At 40.4% G+C, this 20,091-nt stretch overlaps 1 protein-coding gene across 2 annotated transcripts in view; it reads right to left on the reverse strand.

Moving 5' to 3' along the window:
- LGR5 (leucine rich repeat containing G protein-coupled receptor 5) overlaps positions 1-20,091 on the reverse strand; it is a 157,545-nt gene that overhangs the window by 20,121 nt on the left and 117,333 nt on the right. The window contains exons 5-11 of one of the 2 annotated variants that reach the window (XM_007537592.3): positions 18,323-18,538; positions 15,388-15,459; positions 12,316-12,384; positions 9,905-9,976; positions 4,061-4,132; positions 3,620-3,688; positions 3,409-3,480 (exon numbers count right to left, since the gene is read on the reverse strand). In XM_007537592.3, the coding sequence (XP_007537654.1) occupies positions 3,409-3,480; positions 3,620-3,688; positions 4,061-4,132; positions 9,905-9,976; positions 12,316-12,384; positions 15,388-15,459; positions 18,323-18,538 (642 nt within the window). The remainder of the gene's footprint in view (positions 1-3,408; positions 3,481-3,619; positions 3,689-4,060; positions 4,133-9,904; positions 9,977-12,315; positions 12,385-15,387; positions 15,460-18,322; positions 18,539-20,091) is intronic. The other variant, XM_007537593.3, reaches the window with a different exon arrangement.

Below are 20,091 nucleotides of genomic sequence, written 5' to 3' on the forward strand. Positions count from 1 at the left end.
GGGGGGGGAATCTTTACAAATAATTAAGCAGTGCTGCAGGTGTCTCTCTTCTTCCATTTCTATCTCCCCCACCCCTTTTGATTTCTCTCTGTCTCTAGCCAATAAATAAATAAAAGTAGTGAATGAAATAACATTGACTCATGTGTTATCAAAACTGATGGCAATTTGCTTCACTCATCTCCACAGATGGCAAGTGGACAAGTCTTTCTGGTACGCAAAAAACCTTTTATAGAAAGGCACAATGTGGCTTCCTATCTGCTTTCTGCCTAATGATTTGCATGGCTAATAATGATGCACTCTTATATAGAGACACCATATTTACCTGAATTATTTCATTTAAGCCTTGTGGTCACCTTCTGCAGGTGGCATTATGAGTATGCCCCATATGGTGTGAAATGATTTGCTTAATACCTCTTGCTTATAAGTGATAAAAGCCATACACAGTCAAGTGATTTTCACAGAGGTGAAGAGACTTGGAGGCAAAACCACTCTTTTATAATGAAGTGTCCTCATGTATCTGGTACTCAATTAAAGGAGAGGAGCTGTCTAACATTTCTAGAACACTAACCAGACTGTAGGGCCCTGGGACCTACTGTCAACTTCAGTTAATTCTGCTCGGTTGATACAATGGCCAAAGCATTGATGTCTTTCTTCCTTTTCTCTTGAAATTAAAAAAACACAAGACAAGACAAAACAAAACACCACTTTGCTAATCTTGCCAGGTTGCTATGAGGAACAAACTAGTGTCACAGGTTGAAATGTTTGGAAAATGGCAAGATACTGCTTGCTAAGGTATCTGTGTGCTCCCAAGGTTCAGCTTAAGGAAGGAATAATGGTAAAGGAAGTGAGAAAGAACATGGTAAGCATTAACAATGCCTGAGATATGTTCAGGTGCTGGTATAAGTGTCTGACAAGAAGCTACTCATTTAATCCTCATGATGATCTTTTTATTATTTTTTTAATCTTTTTCTTTTTTTTACTATTTATTTATTCCCTTTTGTTGCCCTTGTTTTATTGTTGTAGTTATTATTGTTGTTGTTGTTGTTGGATAGGACAGAGAGAAATGGAGAGAAGAAGGGAAGACAGAGAGGGGAAGAGAAAGACAGACACCTGCAGGCCCCTTTCACCACCTGTGAAGCGACTCCCCTGCAGGTGGGGAGCCGGGCTCCAACCAGGATCCTTACACTGGTCCTTACGCTTTGAGCCACGTGCGCTTAACCCGCTGCGCTACCACCTGACTCTCCATGATGATCTTTTGGATGAAGTGGTTGCTTCTCTATTTCATAGATTGGTAAATGAGGTCCTAGAAGAGATAGCAACTTCTTTAAGAGACTCTACTGGAGAGCCTTACATTGAAGGAACTTTCAATGCTGTGGTTCTCTACTCTCTCTGCTTCTCTGCCTCTCTTTTATTAATTTGAGTTACTTTATGTTATTATTATTACTGTCATTATTATTATTATCTGCCTCCACGGTTATCACTGGGGCTCTGTGCTGCCACTACAAATTGACTGCTCCTGGAGGCTATTTTTTTTCCCATTTTATTGGATATAACGGAGAGAAATAGAGAGAGGAGGGGGAGATAGAAAGATGTAGACCTGTAGACCTGTTTACCACTTATGAAGGTTCCCCCCACCCCATGTAGGAAGTGGGAAGCTCACACCAGATCCCTGTGTAGGTCCTTGTGCTTAGTACTATGTGCACTTAACCGGTGCACCACCACCCAAACCAGCCCCTCTGCTTTTCTGTCTCTATCTAAAAAAAAAAAAAAAAAAAGACATTTTACCAGATTTAAACCAAAAAAGGCAGGCTTCAGAGTTTTTGCTATTAACCAATTTGCCAGTCTCATGCCATTAAAAATGTTTTTGGGGAGTCAGGTGGTGGCGCAGCGGGTTAAGCACAAGTGGCGCAAAGCGCAAGGACCGGCAGAAGGATCCCGGTTCGAGCCCCTGGCTCCCCACCTGCAGGGGCGTCGCTTCACAAGTGGTGAAGTAGGTCTGCAGGTGTCTGTCTTTCTCTCCCCCTCTCTGTCTTCCCCTCCTCTCTCCATTTCTCTCTGTCCTATCCAACAACAATGACATCAATAACCACAACAATGTTAAACAACAAGGGCAACAAAAGGGAAAATAAATAAATAAAAATAAAAATATAAAGTCTTATTAAAAAAATGTTTCTGCAATTTTAGACTTCAGCAGCTCATCATTCGTAGTGTGCCAGCATGCAGGAAGATGCAGTTTAAATACTGACTTCTGGTATGTGAAGTCCTTAGTCACATTATTGTACCAGTGTCCTATTCTGGGGATGGGAGACAAAATTCTGAGATGGTCCTCAAGATTTCAATCTGATGTACATACAACTTCTCCCAACTATCCAATCAAACAGTGTAGATTTGATTTCTGAGTCTATCACTTTTTTTCGAGTGTCACTTTTTGACAAGTGTTCCTTTCTAATTCTCAGTTTTATCATCTGGATTAATACCTAGTGGAGAAGAGAAGAGACTGACTCCTGTGAGTATGAATCAGTGACTCCAAGGCAGGGCACTATTACAGCCTATATCACATAGCACCTGAGGTCTGAAGTCACACAGCAGGCTGGGGGTGGAGAGGCACGATTACTGAGGCAGATATTCCCATTCTTCCACTTAACATTTGTAGGGCTGTTTGTACTTCTGCTATTAGGCAAGGCTTAAGGTGGAATTACAGGCATTCAATTGCCACAGATGCCTGCTATGTGAAAATAGAGCGATGGAAAGAGACTAGGAGTGTTTACATTAAGTCCCTTGAGAGGTGGATAATAGAGTTGAGTGGGAGTTGAGGAAGAGGGCTGAAAATGGAAGATCAAAACAAGGCTCTTCATATTCCTGTAAACTGCTTTTTTTGGTAAAACATGGGAAGGGTAGAGGAAAAAGGTCCCAAGTGCACAGAAATAACCTAGGTGAGCTGTTTAACCAGAAGATGAAACATTAGAACTTGGTGCCCTGAATATGCTGGAAGAACGTTTGAATACTTTTATCAAGGCTTGTGTGGGTCTGATTATGTTGACATCCATATTGAGTTTTGAATCCATTATGTTACCACTATTACTTTTTTTTCTATTCTGAAAAGCCTCTAAAGGAGTAAATGAAATTATTTTGGCTTGTGTCTATTTGTCTTCTGGAAAGAAATGTATGCTGGTTGGAACTCTTAACAGGAGATTTTTTGAATCTTGGCAATAAAAGGTACACTGCTATCTCCATCAGGGTTAGATCAGAGAGCCATTTCTCAAAGGAGGTAAAGGAGGCCTGACCTCTGGGAGACCTGTAGGGAAACAACTTTCTCCTCTTGTAAGGATTACTGAAACAATGCCTGCTATTTCAACCCTAAATGGAAGTTACGTGTTTACACAACATTATTCCTTTACTGATACGCACAGCACTTGGAGATTAGGTAACTGGTCGCAGACGGTCTGAGGAAGAGATGAGATCTGAGCTCCGGTTAAAGTTCTGTTGAAACATAAGCCAGACATAATTCTTTTACTCAGGCATCACACAGTGACATATTTTGATTCACTGATGTTAAGACTAGTCAGGGTTTAAGGGTAGTACATGTGCCAGGTAGTCGACTATTTACTCAAGTACTTACAGACTCTGCAAGCTGGCAGTTCCAGTTAAGTCAGGAAATTCAGTTATTTGCGAGGCACCATTCAAAGTCCTAGAAGGAAGATTGCCTGTATTATTATTGGGAGAAGATCCTAGAAATGGATAACTTACCACCTTTTTTCAAATAAATTCAACTTATAATATCCCTGTAGTATTTATTTATTTACTTACTTATTTACTTATTATTGGATAGAAATAGACATTAAGAGGGGAGGGGGAGACAAAGAGGGAGAGACAGAGAGACACCTGCAGCCCTGCTTCACCACTCATGAAGCTTTCCTCCTGCAGATAGGGATCAGGGGCTTGAACATGGGTACTTGCACACTGTGTATGTAACCAGGTACATCACTGCCTGGCCCCTTCCCATGATTTTTTACAATAACCCTACAGCAGAAATGTGATCTATAAAAGAAATAAGACTTACAATGTCCTTAGTTGAGGTAAATGTTGAAAAGCTGATTTTCCAACAAGTTGAATGGGGTTGTCATAGAAATGTCTAAAATAAAGATACAATACAAATTATTGAAATAATTAGTATAGTATTATATACTGAAGCATATACTCTATAGACTTGCAGTAGTTTTAGTATAAAACTAAATGACAAACAAACAATTGTTTAAAATTTCAACAGTGGCCTGGGAGGTGATGCAATGCATAGAGAATTAGATTTGCAAATATGAGGTCTTGTGTTTGATTCCTGGCATCATAGATGGCAGAGTGGTACTCCCCCCTCTCTTTTTCTCTCTGATAAACATTAAAAAAAATAAAATGTCAACAAATACATTAAGTGTACTTACATGGTTTCTATTATACTATGTAAAATGCTTAATTGCTAACAGTTAAGTGGCTGTGAGTGACCACTACTAAAGAGAAAAGCAAGGCAGCTGACCTTAGTTTTACTTAAAAATCTCCCTCTGTTTCTAATATCTGTGAGATGACATCTATTGAGTGGCAAAACTGGTAATTCAAGTTGCTGGCAACTATTTCATTAAAGAAAGATGACATCTTATGCATCTACATGATGTTTATACCTGCTGGCCAGACCTTTTTTTAATTTATTAAAAGATTTTTTAAAAATAATATTTATTTCCTTCTGTTGCCCTTGTTGTCTTATTGTTGTTGTAGTTATTATTGTTGTTGTTATTGATGTCATTCTTGTTGGATAGGACAGACAGAAATGGAGAGAGGAGAGGAAGACAGAGAAAGGGAGAGAAAGATAGACACCTGCAATGCTGCTTCACCGCCTGTGAAGCGACTCCCCTGCAGGTGTGGAACCAGGGGCTTGAACTGGGATCCTTCTGCAGGTCCTTTTCCTCTGGTCCTTGTGCTTTGCGCCACCTGTGCTTAACCTGCTGCGCTACCACCTGACTCCCTGTTGGCTAGATCTCAACATACGTAGGAATGTTAAATTATTTGAGGGGAAATGAACTATTTTCTGCACGGATGTTTTGTATCATTAGAACTTTTTGAATTAGCTACTGCTCTGAAAGGTGAGCTATTATTAGAACTTAAAAAACTTATTTTATATAATGTTTTCAGTGTGATGATATTTGAACTGCCTGGTCAATGGAGCCCCACAAATAGTTCATAACTGAGAAATCTTTCTAGTTCAATTAAACCAAACCACTATTTACTGATGTTTATTATGCTCAAGCTATGAGAGTAGGGATGCAAGGACTCAGAGACCGAATCATTATGGAGACTATCCTTGGGTACCTACTAAGTGCTAAATGATGGGGATTTGAAGAATTTTACAATGTTCCTACTCTAAGAAAGCTTGGGATCAGTTGAGATGAGACAAATAAGGGCAAATCACTTTCTAAGCATTTTCATATTTATAGCTTAATTGATTCAACCAACAGCTTTATAAGATACATAGTACAAATACTTAGATGCCATTTTTTTCTTATATTTAGATGATAGAACTGAGACTCTGATACTTTGGCAAGTTTATTACCTGTCAGAGCTTCAATCTGTTAAACTGAGGTAATGCGATTTAATTGTAGGGTTTGTGTATGCATTAAAAGAACTGATACGTGCATTATATCTGGTACAGTAACCACAGTATAACTGTATAGTTTAAATGGTTGGGGTTATGGTATAGGACAATTAAAAAGAGCTTTGAGGAACGGGTCAGATTTTCACCACATGGAAGATTGTGCACGGCAGGGTAAGGAATCAGAATATAATGTAAATAGACAATCCCAAGTCTTTGTATGTTTCACAGCAAGAGAATGAGGAATGGATCCTGCACTTCAAAGTGATGAGTTTGCTAGTGGTGGCGATAAGCGTAAGACTGGTAGCAATCTGGAAGTAATGGCTAGCTGGTGTCAGTGGACATGTAAAGATGTTAACAGCTGGAGTGGAGATGGCAGATTTAGACAGGAGAACTGGGACTTCTTGATTCACAGAAACTGAGAATCAGGGAGGAGTGGGTGGAGGTGGCAGTTCTTCTTCTAGCGTTTGCCCTTCTTCCGTAGCCAGTAAACAGCGTCAGGTTGAGCCTGATGTAAAGTTTCGAGACCTCCTTTGAATCTGGAGAGGTGGCAGTCGTTGACTATGTGGGTCACAGTCTGTCTGTAGCCGCAGGGGCAGTTCGGGTCGTCTCTGGTTCCCCAGCGATGGAACATAGCGGCACATGGGCCATGGCCTGTTCCATAGTGATTGAGGAGGGCCCAATCATAACGTGCTAGGTCAAAGCCGGGTTGACGCTTGCAGGGGTCTGTGATGAGGTGTTTGTTCTTTACCTCAGCTGACTGCCAACTCTGTTTCCAAGAGTCTGGAACAGAGAAGTTCAGTGTAGGCGTAGGAGACGTCAAGTGTTGGACAGGGTGGGCAAAGATATCCGCGTATATTGGCAGGTCCAGTCGAGCGTAGACGTGGGAAATGAACTTAGATGATGCCGCATCCCGATGAATATCTGGCGGGGCGATGTTGCTAAGAACTGGCAGCCATGGAACCGTGGTGGAACGGATGGTTCCAGAAATTATCCTCATGGAGGAATATAATTTGGAATCGACCAAGTGGACATGGGGGCTACGGAACCATACTGGGGCACAGTATTCTGCAGTGGAATAGCATAATGCCGGAGATGATGAGGTGGCAGTGAGAATGATAAACATGGGCTGAGGCAAGGAAGGCTCAAGAGCTAAAATAAATGACATCAGCCAGTACTGGGTAGAAGTGCTAGTAAATTTAGTAGTCTGTTACTTCTCTAGGAGGGATATTAGCATATCAGAAGTATGATTAAGAAATCCAGTCCTGTGACTACAAGGAAAAAGGAGCAAAGGCCACGCGATTTGCCATCCTCTTAATATGTAGATACTCTTTAATGAGGATTAATGTTCATTGGCAACACATTTTGAGTCCATCAGCTTGCCAACATATTGTCAGAACACTACAGAAATGATGAATGGTTCTTTTTTTTTTTTTTTCTCCTTTCTTTCTTTCTTTCCAGCTGTCAGTGCTATCTGGGATTCCAACTCATTTGTGACATATACTTCGAAATATCTTACAATGAAAACCTCTCAGTCCAAGTTGGCACAGGCAAATATCTGCCAACAAGTGGCCCTCCAGTCTTGTTCAGTAGTTGTCCTTCTCTCCATATCTGTGTTTGAGGCTTTTCATTCATGAGCCACACTAATACCGTGCCTCAAACATAGGTGTCTCGAAGGTAGGGGCCAGCTGAAAACTTAGATACTTTCATCTTCCTATATACACACCTATATATATGGCCAATCTCCTGTCTGGTCTACATATGAAACATAGAATCATTATTCATTTTAGTTAAGTTAAAAATATATTTGTTGGGCTAGGGAGATAGTATAGTAGTTTTATAGAGGGCTCACATGGAAAAGGTCCTAGGTTCAATCCTTAGCACTGCCATTAGCCAGAGTTGAACAGTACCCTGACAAAAAAAAAAAAAAAAAATATATATATATATATATATATATATATATATATATATATATATATAATTAGAGAATGAGAAAGGAGGTCAGAGAAGATCAGAGCACTACTCAGCTTTGGCATAAGGTGGTGCTGGGGATTGAACTTGCAGTCTCTAGAGTTTCCGGCATGCAAGTCTGTGCTCTAACAGACTAAACTGCCTCCTTAGCTGTGTAGTTAAAATCATAAAGAAAAAGATTTCTTTACTTTAGGAAAGACACACTGAGAGATCAAGGCATATGCTGTGCTGAGGGGGGAACTGGGAACCTCATACATGCAAGTCCTAGGCTCACCTGTTGAGGAACTGTGAGGTCATACTACTTTGTTGTAACTATTTTATGCTTTCATGGCACATAAATTCACATATGTGCTTTTCTAGAATTGCAACCTAGTTTGTAAAATGTGACTCAAGGCTTGCTTGGTCTTGGTAATGAATGATCACAGAGATTTAGCAAAAGAAAATATCCTCACTTCAAATTAAGTTTGAAAAGAACCCTTGAGTGGGGGTAGATAGCATAATGGTTATGCAAACAGACTCTCATGCCTGAGGCTCCAAAGTCCTAGGTTCAATCCCCCCGCACCACCATAAGCCAGAGCTGAGTAGTGCTCTGGTTAAAAAAGAACCCTTATTTACACATAGTATTGTGTCAAGGGTTAAATTCAATTGATGATTTTAAAGAAGGCAGTCTAGTGCAACATAGAAAGGTTGACTAACACTTCTTTCTTTTTAAAAAGATTTTATTTATTTATTAATGAGAAAGACAGGAGAGAGAGAAAGAGCCAGACATCACTCTGGTACATGTGCTGCCAGGGATTGAACTCAGGACCTCATGCTTCAGAGTCTAGTGCCTTAGCTACTGCGCCACCTCCTGGACCATGACTAACACTTCTTAGCACATTCTATTTTTACATTCTCAGGTCTTGTTTTCACTATATTTTTATAGTATGTTCTGTTCTTCTGTCATTCATAATCATGTCCTGGTTTTATAATGCATGTCTAACCATGCAGAACACCAAGGACAAACGTCATCATCTCTGAAGTAGTGGACTTCTAGTCATTGGGCATACAACTTGTAAAGTAAATCAGGAGCAAGTAAATATAAAGAGAGAACATGAAAAATAACATTATATTCAGCTATCAGATTCCCTATGTAAATGTTCAGCTTTTTCTGTGTCTTTATAGTTGCCTCTGTCCACTGTACCTCTTTGGTTAATGTATTTGAATACACTGTACCTCGCTGGTCAGTGAGAATGCCTCTTTGTCTATCACTCTCTTGTTGACAGATTTTCTGATAAACATTTCTGCTCTTTCCTTCTATACTTTATCTACTGTGAATTCTTTCACAGACCTGTGAGATGAGCCAACACATTGTATGTGATGATTATTATTTCTGTGTTATTAAGCTATAATTGAAATATGAATTTGTAAGACATTTTGAAGTCGATGCTGTGGTGATTTGATAGTCACACATATTGTGAAAGGATCCTTCCCTCCTTTAGTCAATTATTTATCAGTCCCTGGCACTGCAATCTGCTTCTATCTCAGTTTCTTTCTTTTTTCCTTTCTTTTTTTAAAATTTATTTTATTTTATTTAATTTATTTATTCCCTTTTGTTGCCCTTGTTGTTTTATTGTTGTAGTTATTATTGATGTTGTTGTTGTTGGATAGGACAAAGAGAAATGGAGAGAGGAGGGGAAGACAGAGAGAGGGGGAGAGAAAGACAGACACCTGCAGACCTGCTTCACTGCCTGTAAAGGGACCTGCCTGTAGGTGGGGAGCCGGGGGCTCGAACCGGGATCCTGACGCCGGTCCTTGAGCTTAGCGCCACCTGCGCTTAACCCGCTGTGCTACAGCCCGACTCCCGTTTTCCTTTCTTTTAAATAGAAACAGAGAGAAATTGAGGGAAGACAGAGAGGAGAGAGACAGAGAGAGACCACCTGGAGAACTGCATAACTACTCGTGAAGCTTTCCCCTTACAGGTAGGGAGCAGGGCCTTGAAACCTGATTCTTGCACACTGTCATGTGTGCGCTTAACCAGGTATGCCACCACCTGGCCCTTTTTTTTTCTTTTTTTAAAATATTCTATTTATTTATTTATGAGAAAGATAGGAGGAGGGAGAAAGAACCTGACATCACTTTGGTACAGGTGCTGCTGGGGATTGAACTCTGGACCTCATGCTTGAGAGTCCACTGTGCCACCTCCCGGACCACTCTATCATGGTTTCTTTCTCTCATGAGGATAAATAAATACATCAGCAAACAATGTGTAAAATATAGACTATATTTCAGGATGGGAAAATCAGAATTTTGGCCACTTACATTGTAATAAGAGAAGGGTTGCCTATAAATGCTTTCTCAGGTATTGACTTGATATTGTTGCTATGAAATCCTCTAGAAAGAGAGCAGAAACAATTAGTAGAAAACAATATGCAGAGTAAGCTTATTTAATAGTCTCCCTCCATTGCCCTGGAGGCCAGAATCAGCACCTTTAGTAACTGAAGGGCAAGGCTAATGGGCAAGGTTCACTTCTCTATGCACCTTGAAATGCCCTTACTTGCTAGGAGAAATAGAAATCACACATTGCCATTCTGAAAAAGGAAGAAAGAATCTGAAAATAATCCCTGTGCTCTTTGGAAACTTACAGAGTAACAGCAGAAACAAAAATATCCATCTATTGATATCTAATACAACATCACAGTATAACAATATGAGATAGTAGGGCCCACCTTTGGGGCGATGAGTTCTGATCACACCCTGGCCCCATTTTGATCTGGCCCCATTTGAAGGTAGGAGAAGAGAAAATTGACTTCTGTTGCAATGAAACTGAGATTTAACTAATCTCCTTAGGAGAATGAAACTTCTCAAACCCATGGAAGGTTGCCTCCGTTCAGTTAAGTCTATTAACAACAGCATGATTCTCATTCATTGGTGTCAATGTCCTCTGAATGGTGGGGGGCAGAGTCCATGACCTATAGATCCCATATGGACCTGCATTGTTTGAAGCGAGTTTTGGACTGCCAGACAGTAGACAATAATGATTTCCCAGCTAAGCTACAAAGGAGTTTTCTTGAGGCAGAAAACCTATTTTTTTCTTATAAACAAGCTCAGCTGTCTACCTCCTCTACTTGTATATCGAATTTCTTTCTGCCAGAAGAGAACAAAACTCTGTTTATTTTCCTTTCCAAGTATTAAAACATTTCTTATTGTTCATATTTAAGTTGTTCATGTGTTTAGTACAAAGGAAAATAATTATAGTAAATAGAGGATAATGTAAGCAATGTAATAGCTGTAATTACCAAAATCATTTACAAATTAAGATTCATGGAGTATTAAAATATATAATTATGAGGGCTGGGTGGTTGAGTATACCTGTTACTGTGTACAAGGATCTGGGTTTAAACTCCCAGTCCCTACCTGCAGGGGATAAGCTTCATGAATGGTGAAGCAGAGCTGCAGGTCTCTCTCTCTCTCTCTCTCTCTCCCTTCCACCTCCTCCCCCCTCTCAGTTTCTCTCTGCCTTATCAGACTAATTAATTAAATAGAGAAAAACTGTGGTTCAGGAGATGGCACAGTGGACTCTCAAGCATGAGGTCCTGAGTTCAATCCCTAGCAGCACATCTACCAGAATGATATCTGGTTCTTTCTCTCTCTCATCCTATCTTTCTCATTAATAAATAAATAAAATCTTAAAAAGAGAGAAAAATAATAAAATATTTAAAATATGAAATCATGTCTAGAAGCATCTAGCACAGTAGGCATATACATTTTATATATCTGGTCTTAGGAAAGTTTGTAAATTGCTGAGCAAATAACTGAGTTGGGCGAGGGAAGAGAGCATAATGGTCATACAAAAAGACTTCGGGAGTTCGGCGGTAGCGCAGCGGGTTAAGAGCAGGTGGCGCAAAGTGCAAGGACCAGCATAAGGATCCGGTGTGAGCCCCCGGCTCCCCACCTGCAGGGGAGTCGCTTCATAGGCTGTGAAGCAGGTCTGCAGGTGTCTATCTTTCTCTCCCCTTCTCTGTCTAACCCCTCCTCTCTCCATTTCTCTCTGTCCTATGCATCAATGACGACATCAATAACAACAACAACAATAATAACTACAACAACGATAAAAAACAACAAGGGCAACAAATGGGAAACTAAATATTAAAAAATAAATAAAAACAAAAAGACTTTCATGCTTGAGGCTCCAAGGTCCCAGGTTCAACCCCTATACCACTATAAGCCAGAGTTGTGTAGTGCTCTGATGAAAACAAAAACAGAAACAAAAGCAACTGAATTCCAGTGTAGTTCTACAAATCCACATATTTATAGATAGGAGACTGTAGCTTAGGAAATGAGAAAAAAGTATTGCTCAGAGAAAAGTGTGTTATTTCCTAATATACATGTTTAAAAGAAATTCCCTACAAATTTTAAAATAGCCTAAGATTTGTTTGTTATAGAATCCATTAAAATCCATTTTAAGTGTCTTTTGCCATTATTTAGAATGAACTTTTGGAAAAATTTCCTCATTACATGCAAAATTTTCATCATGATTAACCTACTTGATTTGCTTATTAATTATTTGACAGTATTTTACAAAATTATACATTTCAGGGGTATTATTTCATACTCATACATGGTGTGTGTGTATGTCACTGGACTCTCTACCAAACCATGGACAACACAGCATTTTAAAATAAATTCACAAATTAGATAGTTCTCTCATTAAATTTGTCATAAATACTTACAGTTCTTTAAGGTTGGAGAGTGTCCTGATTGCAGTAGGGAATTCATCAAGCGTATTGTAATTTAGGTCTCTGAAAACAAGTGAATTGTATTTTCAGTTGAAAATTCATATCTACTAAATACTCATAAGTTAACATGCTAGTACAATGGCCTGGTGTCAGTGATGAGAAACTGCATTCATTGGCTGGCCAACTATCATATCACAACCATATGTATGCATTAAAATGATCAGATTGATCATAGTGCATGTATATATTATGCTGATGCAGCCTTTTCATGGAATATTGCGTGTATGTGTCCTCCTTGGAGCGGGCGGATCTTTCTTGTTCCTTGTTCTATTCTCTGCTACTTTTCTACTTTTTAGAAGACATGTCTCACCTGAGATGACATCTTGAAGAACTGCCCTTGCCCCTGCCTGTCTGGTATCTTTCCCTGCCTCAGATCCAGGATGACAACCTGCTTCTAGTTTGTGTCATACAGGGTACTCTGAGGAAGGATATCAGGACTCAGAGCCAAATAATGATTCAGATCAGCAGCATGATGCTTTCTTTGGTTAGCGAGGTAAAATTCTGTTGTTTTTCATGCACAGAGATGGGATGGTCAGTCGGGCTCCAGTCAGTAATCTCTTTCTGTTAACGACACAAATGGCTTTTCGCTCCACTATACACAACACTTTATAGTCTTACTCCATTGTATATCTACATCTCTGTATAAAAAGTAATTGCCTCCTGGTGTGTGGAAATGGCAGATTTCCCAGATGATGCAGAAAAACCTTTTGGTCAGGCAATCAGATGTGGCTAGATCTTCTTCTGTGGAGAAGAACTGCTATTTAATTGTCAGAGAGAGATAATTTCACTTAGTTCAACATGAATCAAGATTCCTACTTGTCTGGCGCAAACCATCCTTAAGCTATACTGCAGGCAGGAAACTCGTGTCCTTTGTGGACATACATTTCCTTCCTGTTTGTAAATCTCTCCAGATGCTCTGTTTTGATTAAACGAGGATTGGACCCTTATAAATTACTTGGATTTCTGGTGAAGGAAAGGAAGAGGTTAGGAGCAACCAATTTACTGATCCTCTTAGCCCTGGGCAAGGTGGGGGCTGGTGATGCGCACATGAATTTGTCCTGGAATGCTTTACCCTGTGGTATTTATATGCAAGCCTAGGTTCCCCCCACCCCACCCCCTAAATGTGGGGGTGGTGCTGGAGGGAGACTATTTATGGAAATACTTATCACATGCCATCTTGTTTTTTTTTTGTTCCTGTTGTGCTGAAGAGGACTGGAAGGTGCTTTCCCAGTTACTAAGCTTCCCAACTCAGCTCTGCATAAATCAAGAAGAAGCTCTCATTTTTCCTAGCAGCCAAGGAGCTGCTCATCTTTACCATGATGTTCACAACAAAGTCCTGCCTGGGCAAGTTCATCTTGCCTTGGCATCTCCTTATGAGAAGGATTTTTTTCCCCCATTCCTAATTATGAATACAGATGACCTCATAACGCTAAGAGAACTGCCAATGTTTTGTGACCTCGAGAAGATCACCAACAGATGGAGCCTCGGGAAACTCGTAAACCTGATTAAAGGCTAAGGCATAATTAATTAACTAATTAACTAATTAATAAATTTTTACCAGAGTACTGCTCAGCTTTAGCTTATAGTGAGTGGTACAGGGGATTAAACCCAGGACTTTGGAGCCTCAGCATGTGAGTCTCTTTGCATAACCATTATACTCTATCTCCCCTGTCCTAGTTAACCTTGTACAAATTGCTAAAGTCTCTTTGCAAGTAAGTGATGAATTCCAAGGCTCAGTTCCTTCTGCAGGCCTGTTGAGAACCTGTATTGCAGATTTATAGGCCCTGTGGATTGTGTAGATTCACAACACTGTGGTTGTTGTACTTGAATATTAAAAATACGAAGGGTGGGGGAGGGGAGGGCTCACAGCTATGGTACCCTTTCTCTCTGAGAACACTGAGAACCCCCACTGCCTGTCACCCGGAAGCCAAACAAAGGGCCTTATTTAACAAGGAGACCTAACATTGATACAGAAGGCCAAATGAGCTGATGGCCTGAAAACTTGTACCTTCCTTTATTTCTATTTCTCTCTTACCATTAGGGTTAGGACAGACAATAAGCTAAGACCTATGCAGTACCCAACCCCACTTATCCCTAAATCCATAAATCCATCTCTCCAGAACCTTCCATGTAAACAGTCTCTTTAATAACCATTTTATTTATTTATTTATTTATTTATTTATTTATTTATTTATTTATTTTAACCAGAGCACTGCTCATCTCTGGCTTATGGTATTGGGGGCGGTAAGAGGGGTCGGGGGACACTGAACCTGGGACTTTGGTGCCTCAGGCATGAGAGTCTGTTTGCATAACTATTATGCTCTCTACCCTCCTCATTAAAGTCTCTTAAACAAAGTAACAGGGAGATTGATTTGAGTGATGCTCTCTCTTCCTTGCACCTTTGAAAGACAATAAAGCAAATTTCCCTTTATGCAAAAGCAGAGTTGGGCTTCCTATGGTAAGGATAAATTGAAACCATGTATGCCAAATATTTAGTGCAGTATTTCACTCTAAGTAGACTCGACAAGTGGTAGCTGTTACAAGTTTGAGCTTTTTGAATTGCTTTTAATCCAGCCCTTGCAATTTGCTAAGGAGACGCCTGTTCATCTCCCAGTGGAGCCTTGGACATCTGCCCATTCCTCACCCTCCATTCAGTGGGGAAGACTTGACTCATGAATAGTGAGCCTGAGTGACAACACAGAATTGACCTGTGACAGGAAACACACATTCCTGAGCAAGCAATCACTGCCCAGTAGAGAACATCTCATTTAGCTTATAATGATTGTAACTAATTTATCCCTCATTAGACTAATCTGAAATCTCAGCTGCATTGTTTAGCTCGATGGGGTGTGTGTATAAGACAAAGGCTCTGAAAAATAGCTGTTTAAAGATCAACTAAAAGATGAACTAAGCCAAACAGCAACTTTGACTTTAAGGCTATTTTGATTCCCTCAGAGTAGTTAAGAAAACACTGAAAAAAGGGAAACAAATAAAAGGTCAACTCACAAAGTCTCTAGGCTGTGGAGTCCATCAAAGCATTTCTTTCCCAGGGAGTGGATTCTATTGTTATGGAGATGCCTGCAGGAGAACAGTACAGACAGCCACGAAGGCACAACACTTTGAGAAGTCAAATTCAAACACATTTACATTAAAAAAATGCACTAATTATAATTAAAGAGTGCTTTATTTAACATTTTAAAAAGGCCTGTCTGCCCATTTGGGCGTACCACAAATGAGTCTATACTACAGAATGGAACAGGCAGTCAAGAGTTACCGTTTGGATTTCATGTATCAGGGTGTGCAGGCTGTTCAAGGACTAGGATGCTAACCAGATATACTGGCTATTACTGAGAAGAGGAGGGTGAAAAGAAGATTCTAGGTGAACTCAGCACATTTTTTCAGTAAAGTTGCTGGTTTATAATGGCTACATTACCATGGAGAGGCGACAGGTAACATGAAATAACAATTTCAGCCACAGAGGATGGTGATCAGATTTTCAACTGCCCAAGGAGATTAGCTCTCTTGACACAGTGGTAATGTGTATAATTATCATCGTCGGCTCAATTGGAAGTCTGTTAGGTCAGGGTCAGTGAGAACAGCTGTGTGCAGAACTGAAACCTGGACCATGTCCTAAAGGAATTTTTAGAAAATGGACTTATCAACAGAGTGAGCAGTAATAACTGTCTTTGTAAAGTCATTCCTTCTTGTGAGGGAAGAGAATTAAAGCACTGGCCCGACTTCGGGTGGGTCTTGGTACCATTTTGTAAAATTCAGTATAGAAATTTGTGAACAGAGTCAAAAATCTCCTGTCTTCCCAGACTAATAAATACTGTTGGTTTTATGTGCCACCTACGTGACATTTACTGAGTACCTTTGACAACACTTCAAGATAGGGTTTGTGAGGAATCAAGAGATGAGTAAGATGCTGGCCAGACCTAGAGCAGGATACTCAATTCATGAGAAAGGCACGTAAAGTGGAATTGTGGCAAGAGGCAGTAGGTTGGCAGGCAGGCAAGGAGCAAGGGAGAAACAGTGTAGAAGTCATCTCCAAAGCTACCAAACAAACTGATCTTTTTCAGGAACTGTGCTGACATTGGTTGGCTATCACATATGGACCGGGGGAATGTCACTACACTTTTAAGAAGACTATTTTTAAAAAATTTCCTCTTTTTCTTTTAATTTGATAATGATTGACAAGACTATAGGATAAGAGGGGCACAATTCCACACAATTCCTACCACCAAAGTTTCACATCCTATCTCCTCCATTGGAAGCTTTCCTATTCTTTATCCTTCTGGGGGTATCCAGACCCAGGATCATTTTGGGGTACAGAAGGTGGGAGGTCTGGCTTCTGTAATTACTTTTCTTCTGGACATGGACGTTGGCAGGTTGATCCATACTCCCAGTCTGTTTGTTTTTCCTTTTTTTTTTTGCCTCCAGGGTTATTGCTGGGGCTCGGTGCCTACATCACAAATCCACTGCTCCTGGAGGCCATTTTTCCTTTTTGTTACCCTGGGTATTTTACCATTGTTGTGGTTATTATTATCATTGTCATTGATGTCATTGTTGTTGGCTAGGACAGAGAGAAATGGAGAGAGGAGGGGAAGACAGCGATGGGGAGAGAAAGATAGACACCTGCAGACCTGCTTCACCGCCCCTGCAGGTGGGGACCTGGGGGTTCGAATCGGGATCCTTCTGCCGGTCTGCACTTTGTGCCACATGTGCTTAACCCACTGCGCTACTGCCCAACCCCCTCCCAGTCTGTTTCTATCTTTCCCTAGTGGGGCCGGGCTCTGGAGAGGTGGTATTCCAGGACATGTTGGTGAGGTCGAAGACTATTGCTTAAGTAGTTACTTGAGAAATTTTTGGATTTGCTAGAATTATAAAATTAACACCTATTGGGGGAAACAAGTCATAAAAATGTATAACTTAACATCAAGTTTCATTCTGGATTTTTTTCGTCTTTTCTTTCTTTAATAGTATCTATCTATCTATCTATCTATCTATCTATCTATCTATCTATCTATCTTTAAAACAGGAAAGAACCAGACCATCACTCTGGCATATGTGCTTCCAGGACTGAATTTAGGAGTTCATGTTTGACAGTCCAACACTTTATCCACTGCACAACTTCCCAGACCTGGGATTCTTGTTTTTTTTTTTTTTTTTTTTTTTTTTGGGTAGGGGTTCAAGAAGTACTTGTTAAACAAGAAAGGCATATTTCAATTTGACCTGAATTATAAATTACTAATTTTTATTAACTTGGGTCTCTGTACCAAATTTATAGTAAGAATGGCAATTATTTGTATATATTTTTTGTAGCTGGGGTTTCACTGCTCCTTCTTGATGCTTTCAGACAGAGGCAGAGACAGAGAGACAGAAGGAAAGACACCACAGCATTGAAATTTCTTCCAGTGGGAACCGGGCTCTTGAACCTGGTTTGTATGTATGACAAAGCAAACACACTATTCATGTAAGTGATCTTGTTGGCCCATGTGTGGTGACTACTGATACAATATACAGTGGGATTCTCCTAAGGCAGAGGTGATCTTTTATTGTCTTTGAATGCCCAGTACTACCTGGCACTTAACAGATGCTTGATCAATGTTGTTTAACTCTTTTTTTTTTTTTTTAGGATTTATTTATTTATTCATGAGAAAGACAGGCGGAGAAAGAGAAAGAACCAGACATCACTCTGGTACATGTGCTGCTGGGAAGTGAACCCAGGACCTCACGGTTGAGAACCAGTGCTTTATCCTCTGCGATACCTCCCAGACCACCCAACTACAATCTTTATGAGTCATTTTGGGGATGAGTTCAGGGATGTTAAAATGTACAGATTCAAAGTCTGAAGAGCCAGTGCTTTAAGGTCAAGCAAGGTCTAAGAGTGAATTTGGAAAGTTAAAGGGAGAGAGGAGAAAAAAAAATCAATAAAACTTACAGAACTACTAAGCTGGAGAGGTTTCCAAAGGCATAGTCTGGTATGTGGTATATTTTGTTTAGGGCCAAGGTCATGGCCTGTAGTGCTGATAAACTTCTGAAAGCCTGGACAGGGATTTCCGTCAAAGCATTGTCATCCAGCCAAAGGTGGCGCAGGGAATGCAGGCCACTGAAACAACTGGGGGGGACGTAGCTGATGTGGTTGGCATCCAGGCGCCTGGGGAAGAAAGCAAGCAACAGTGGGAAAGAGAACAAAGCTTGGGTAGAAAGGAGGCTGTGCAGCCCATGGTGTGCTGACTGACAGGTGTGACCCCCCGACCTCTGGAGCCTTCTGGCTCCTGATAGACTCTCCTTTTAACTCAGAAGTGGACCCATTGCTTCTGAAGCCCTGAGGGCCATCAAATCTCAGAGTACTATGATCTTCTTCCAGGCCTGTGGGTAGTGTACTCTTGTGTTCCCAAGTAGCCTTTAATGAGGCATAATGTTTCATTCAGAGTGATGATATTTTAGCTTTCTTTTCCTTTCTTTCCGTATTGGGGGGACTAATGGTTTATAGTTGACAGTAAAATACAGTAGTTTGTACATGTGTGACATTTCTCACTTTTCCACATAACAATTCAACCCCTCTAGGCCCTCCTCTGCCATCATGTAGCTTTCTTTCCTTACATTGGAGAACGACACTTTCCATAGCATAGCTCCTTCCTTCAGACCCCAAGTCCGATACATGTTTTTGCTTTCTCAGTCTGTTTTGATCCACTGGTTTGCTCATTAGGTTCTGGGAAAAGACCGTTTTAGTATTTGGCTGCATGTCCCCCATTCTGGGTCTTTATGTGCAATTTCACCATTCCTGGGTCCACTTTTAAATGTGTGTGTGTGTGTGTGTGTGTGTGTGTGTGTGTGTGTGTATGGGGGTGGAGGGAAGAAATACCACTGCACCTAGAGATACAAAGAGGAGAGATACCACATAACATTGGAGCTTTCCCTGGTACCATGTGATATCAGATCTGACAACAAGTTGATCTACCAGGTGACTTATCTTCAAGCCCAGGACTGAATTAGTTTTTTGGTTTTTTTTTTTTCCCTTGTAGAGCTGAGTCTTGCCCATGAGTGATTTCACCACTCCTGGTAAGGTACTTCCTTTGTACTGACTGAGCAATCTTCTGATTCCAGGACTGAATAATTTTAAAGTGATTTATTTATGAGAGAGGGAGAAAGATAACTAGAATGTTATTCTGGCATATGTGATGCCTAGGATTGAACTTGGGTCCTCCTCCAATTTTCTCACTATTGTGCTGACAACCTTAAAAACGAATGGCCTTCTATTTATTTATTTTTTCTTTTCTTTTTTCTTCCTATTTTTTACCAGAACACTGCTCAGCTTTGGCTTCTGGTGGTATAGGGGATTGAAGCTGGGAATTTGAAGTCTCAGGCATGACAGTCTTTCTGCTTAACCACAATGCTATCTTCCCCATCCCTATAGTGCTTATTTTAACCATTTGTATTAGACTTATGTTTGCTTTTTCTGACATTTTAGTGTAGTGTTTTAATTTGTCATTTATTCTGGACAGAGACAGAGAGAAATTAAAAGGGGAGAGGGAGAGACAGAAGGAGAGAGAAAGAGAGACAGTGTTTCACCACTTGTTAAGTTTTCCCCCTGTAAGTAGGGACCAGGGGCGTGAACCCGAGCCCTTGTGCATTATAGCATTGTGTATATGTACTCTACCAAAGGCGTCACCGCCAGACTCCTTTTTCTGACATTTTAAATTACTA

This window comes from Erinaceus europaeus, chromosome 7 (genome assembly GCF_950295315.1).
Source record: "Erinaceus europaeus chromosome 7, mEriEur2.1, whole genome shotgun sequence".
Lineage (NCBI taxonomy): Eukaryota > Metazoa > Chordata > Mammalia > Eulipotyphla > Erinaceidae > Erinaceus > Erinaceus europaeus.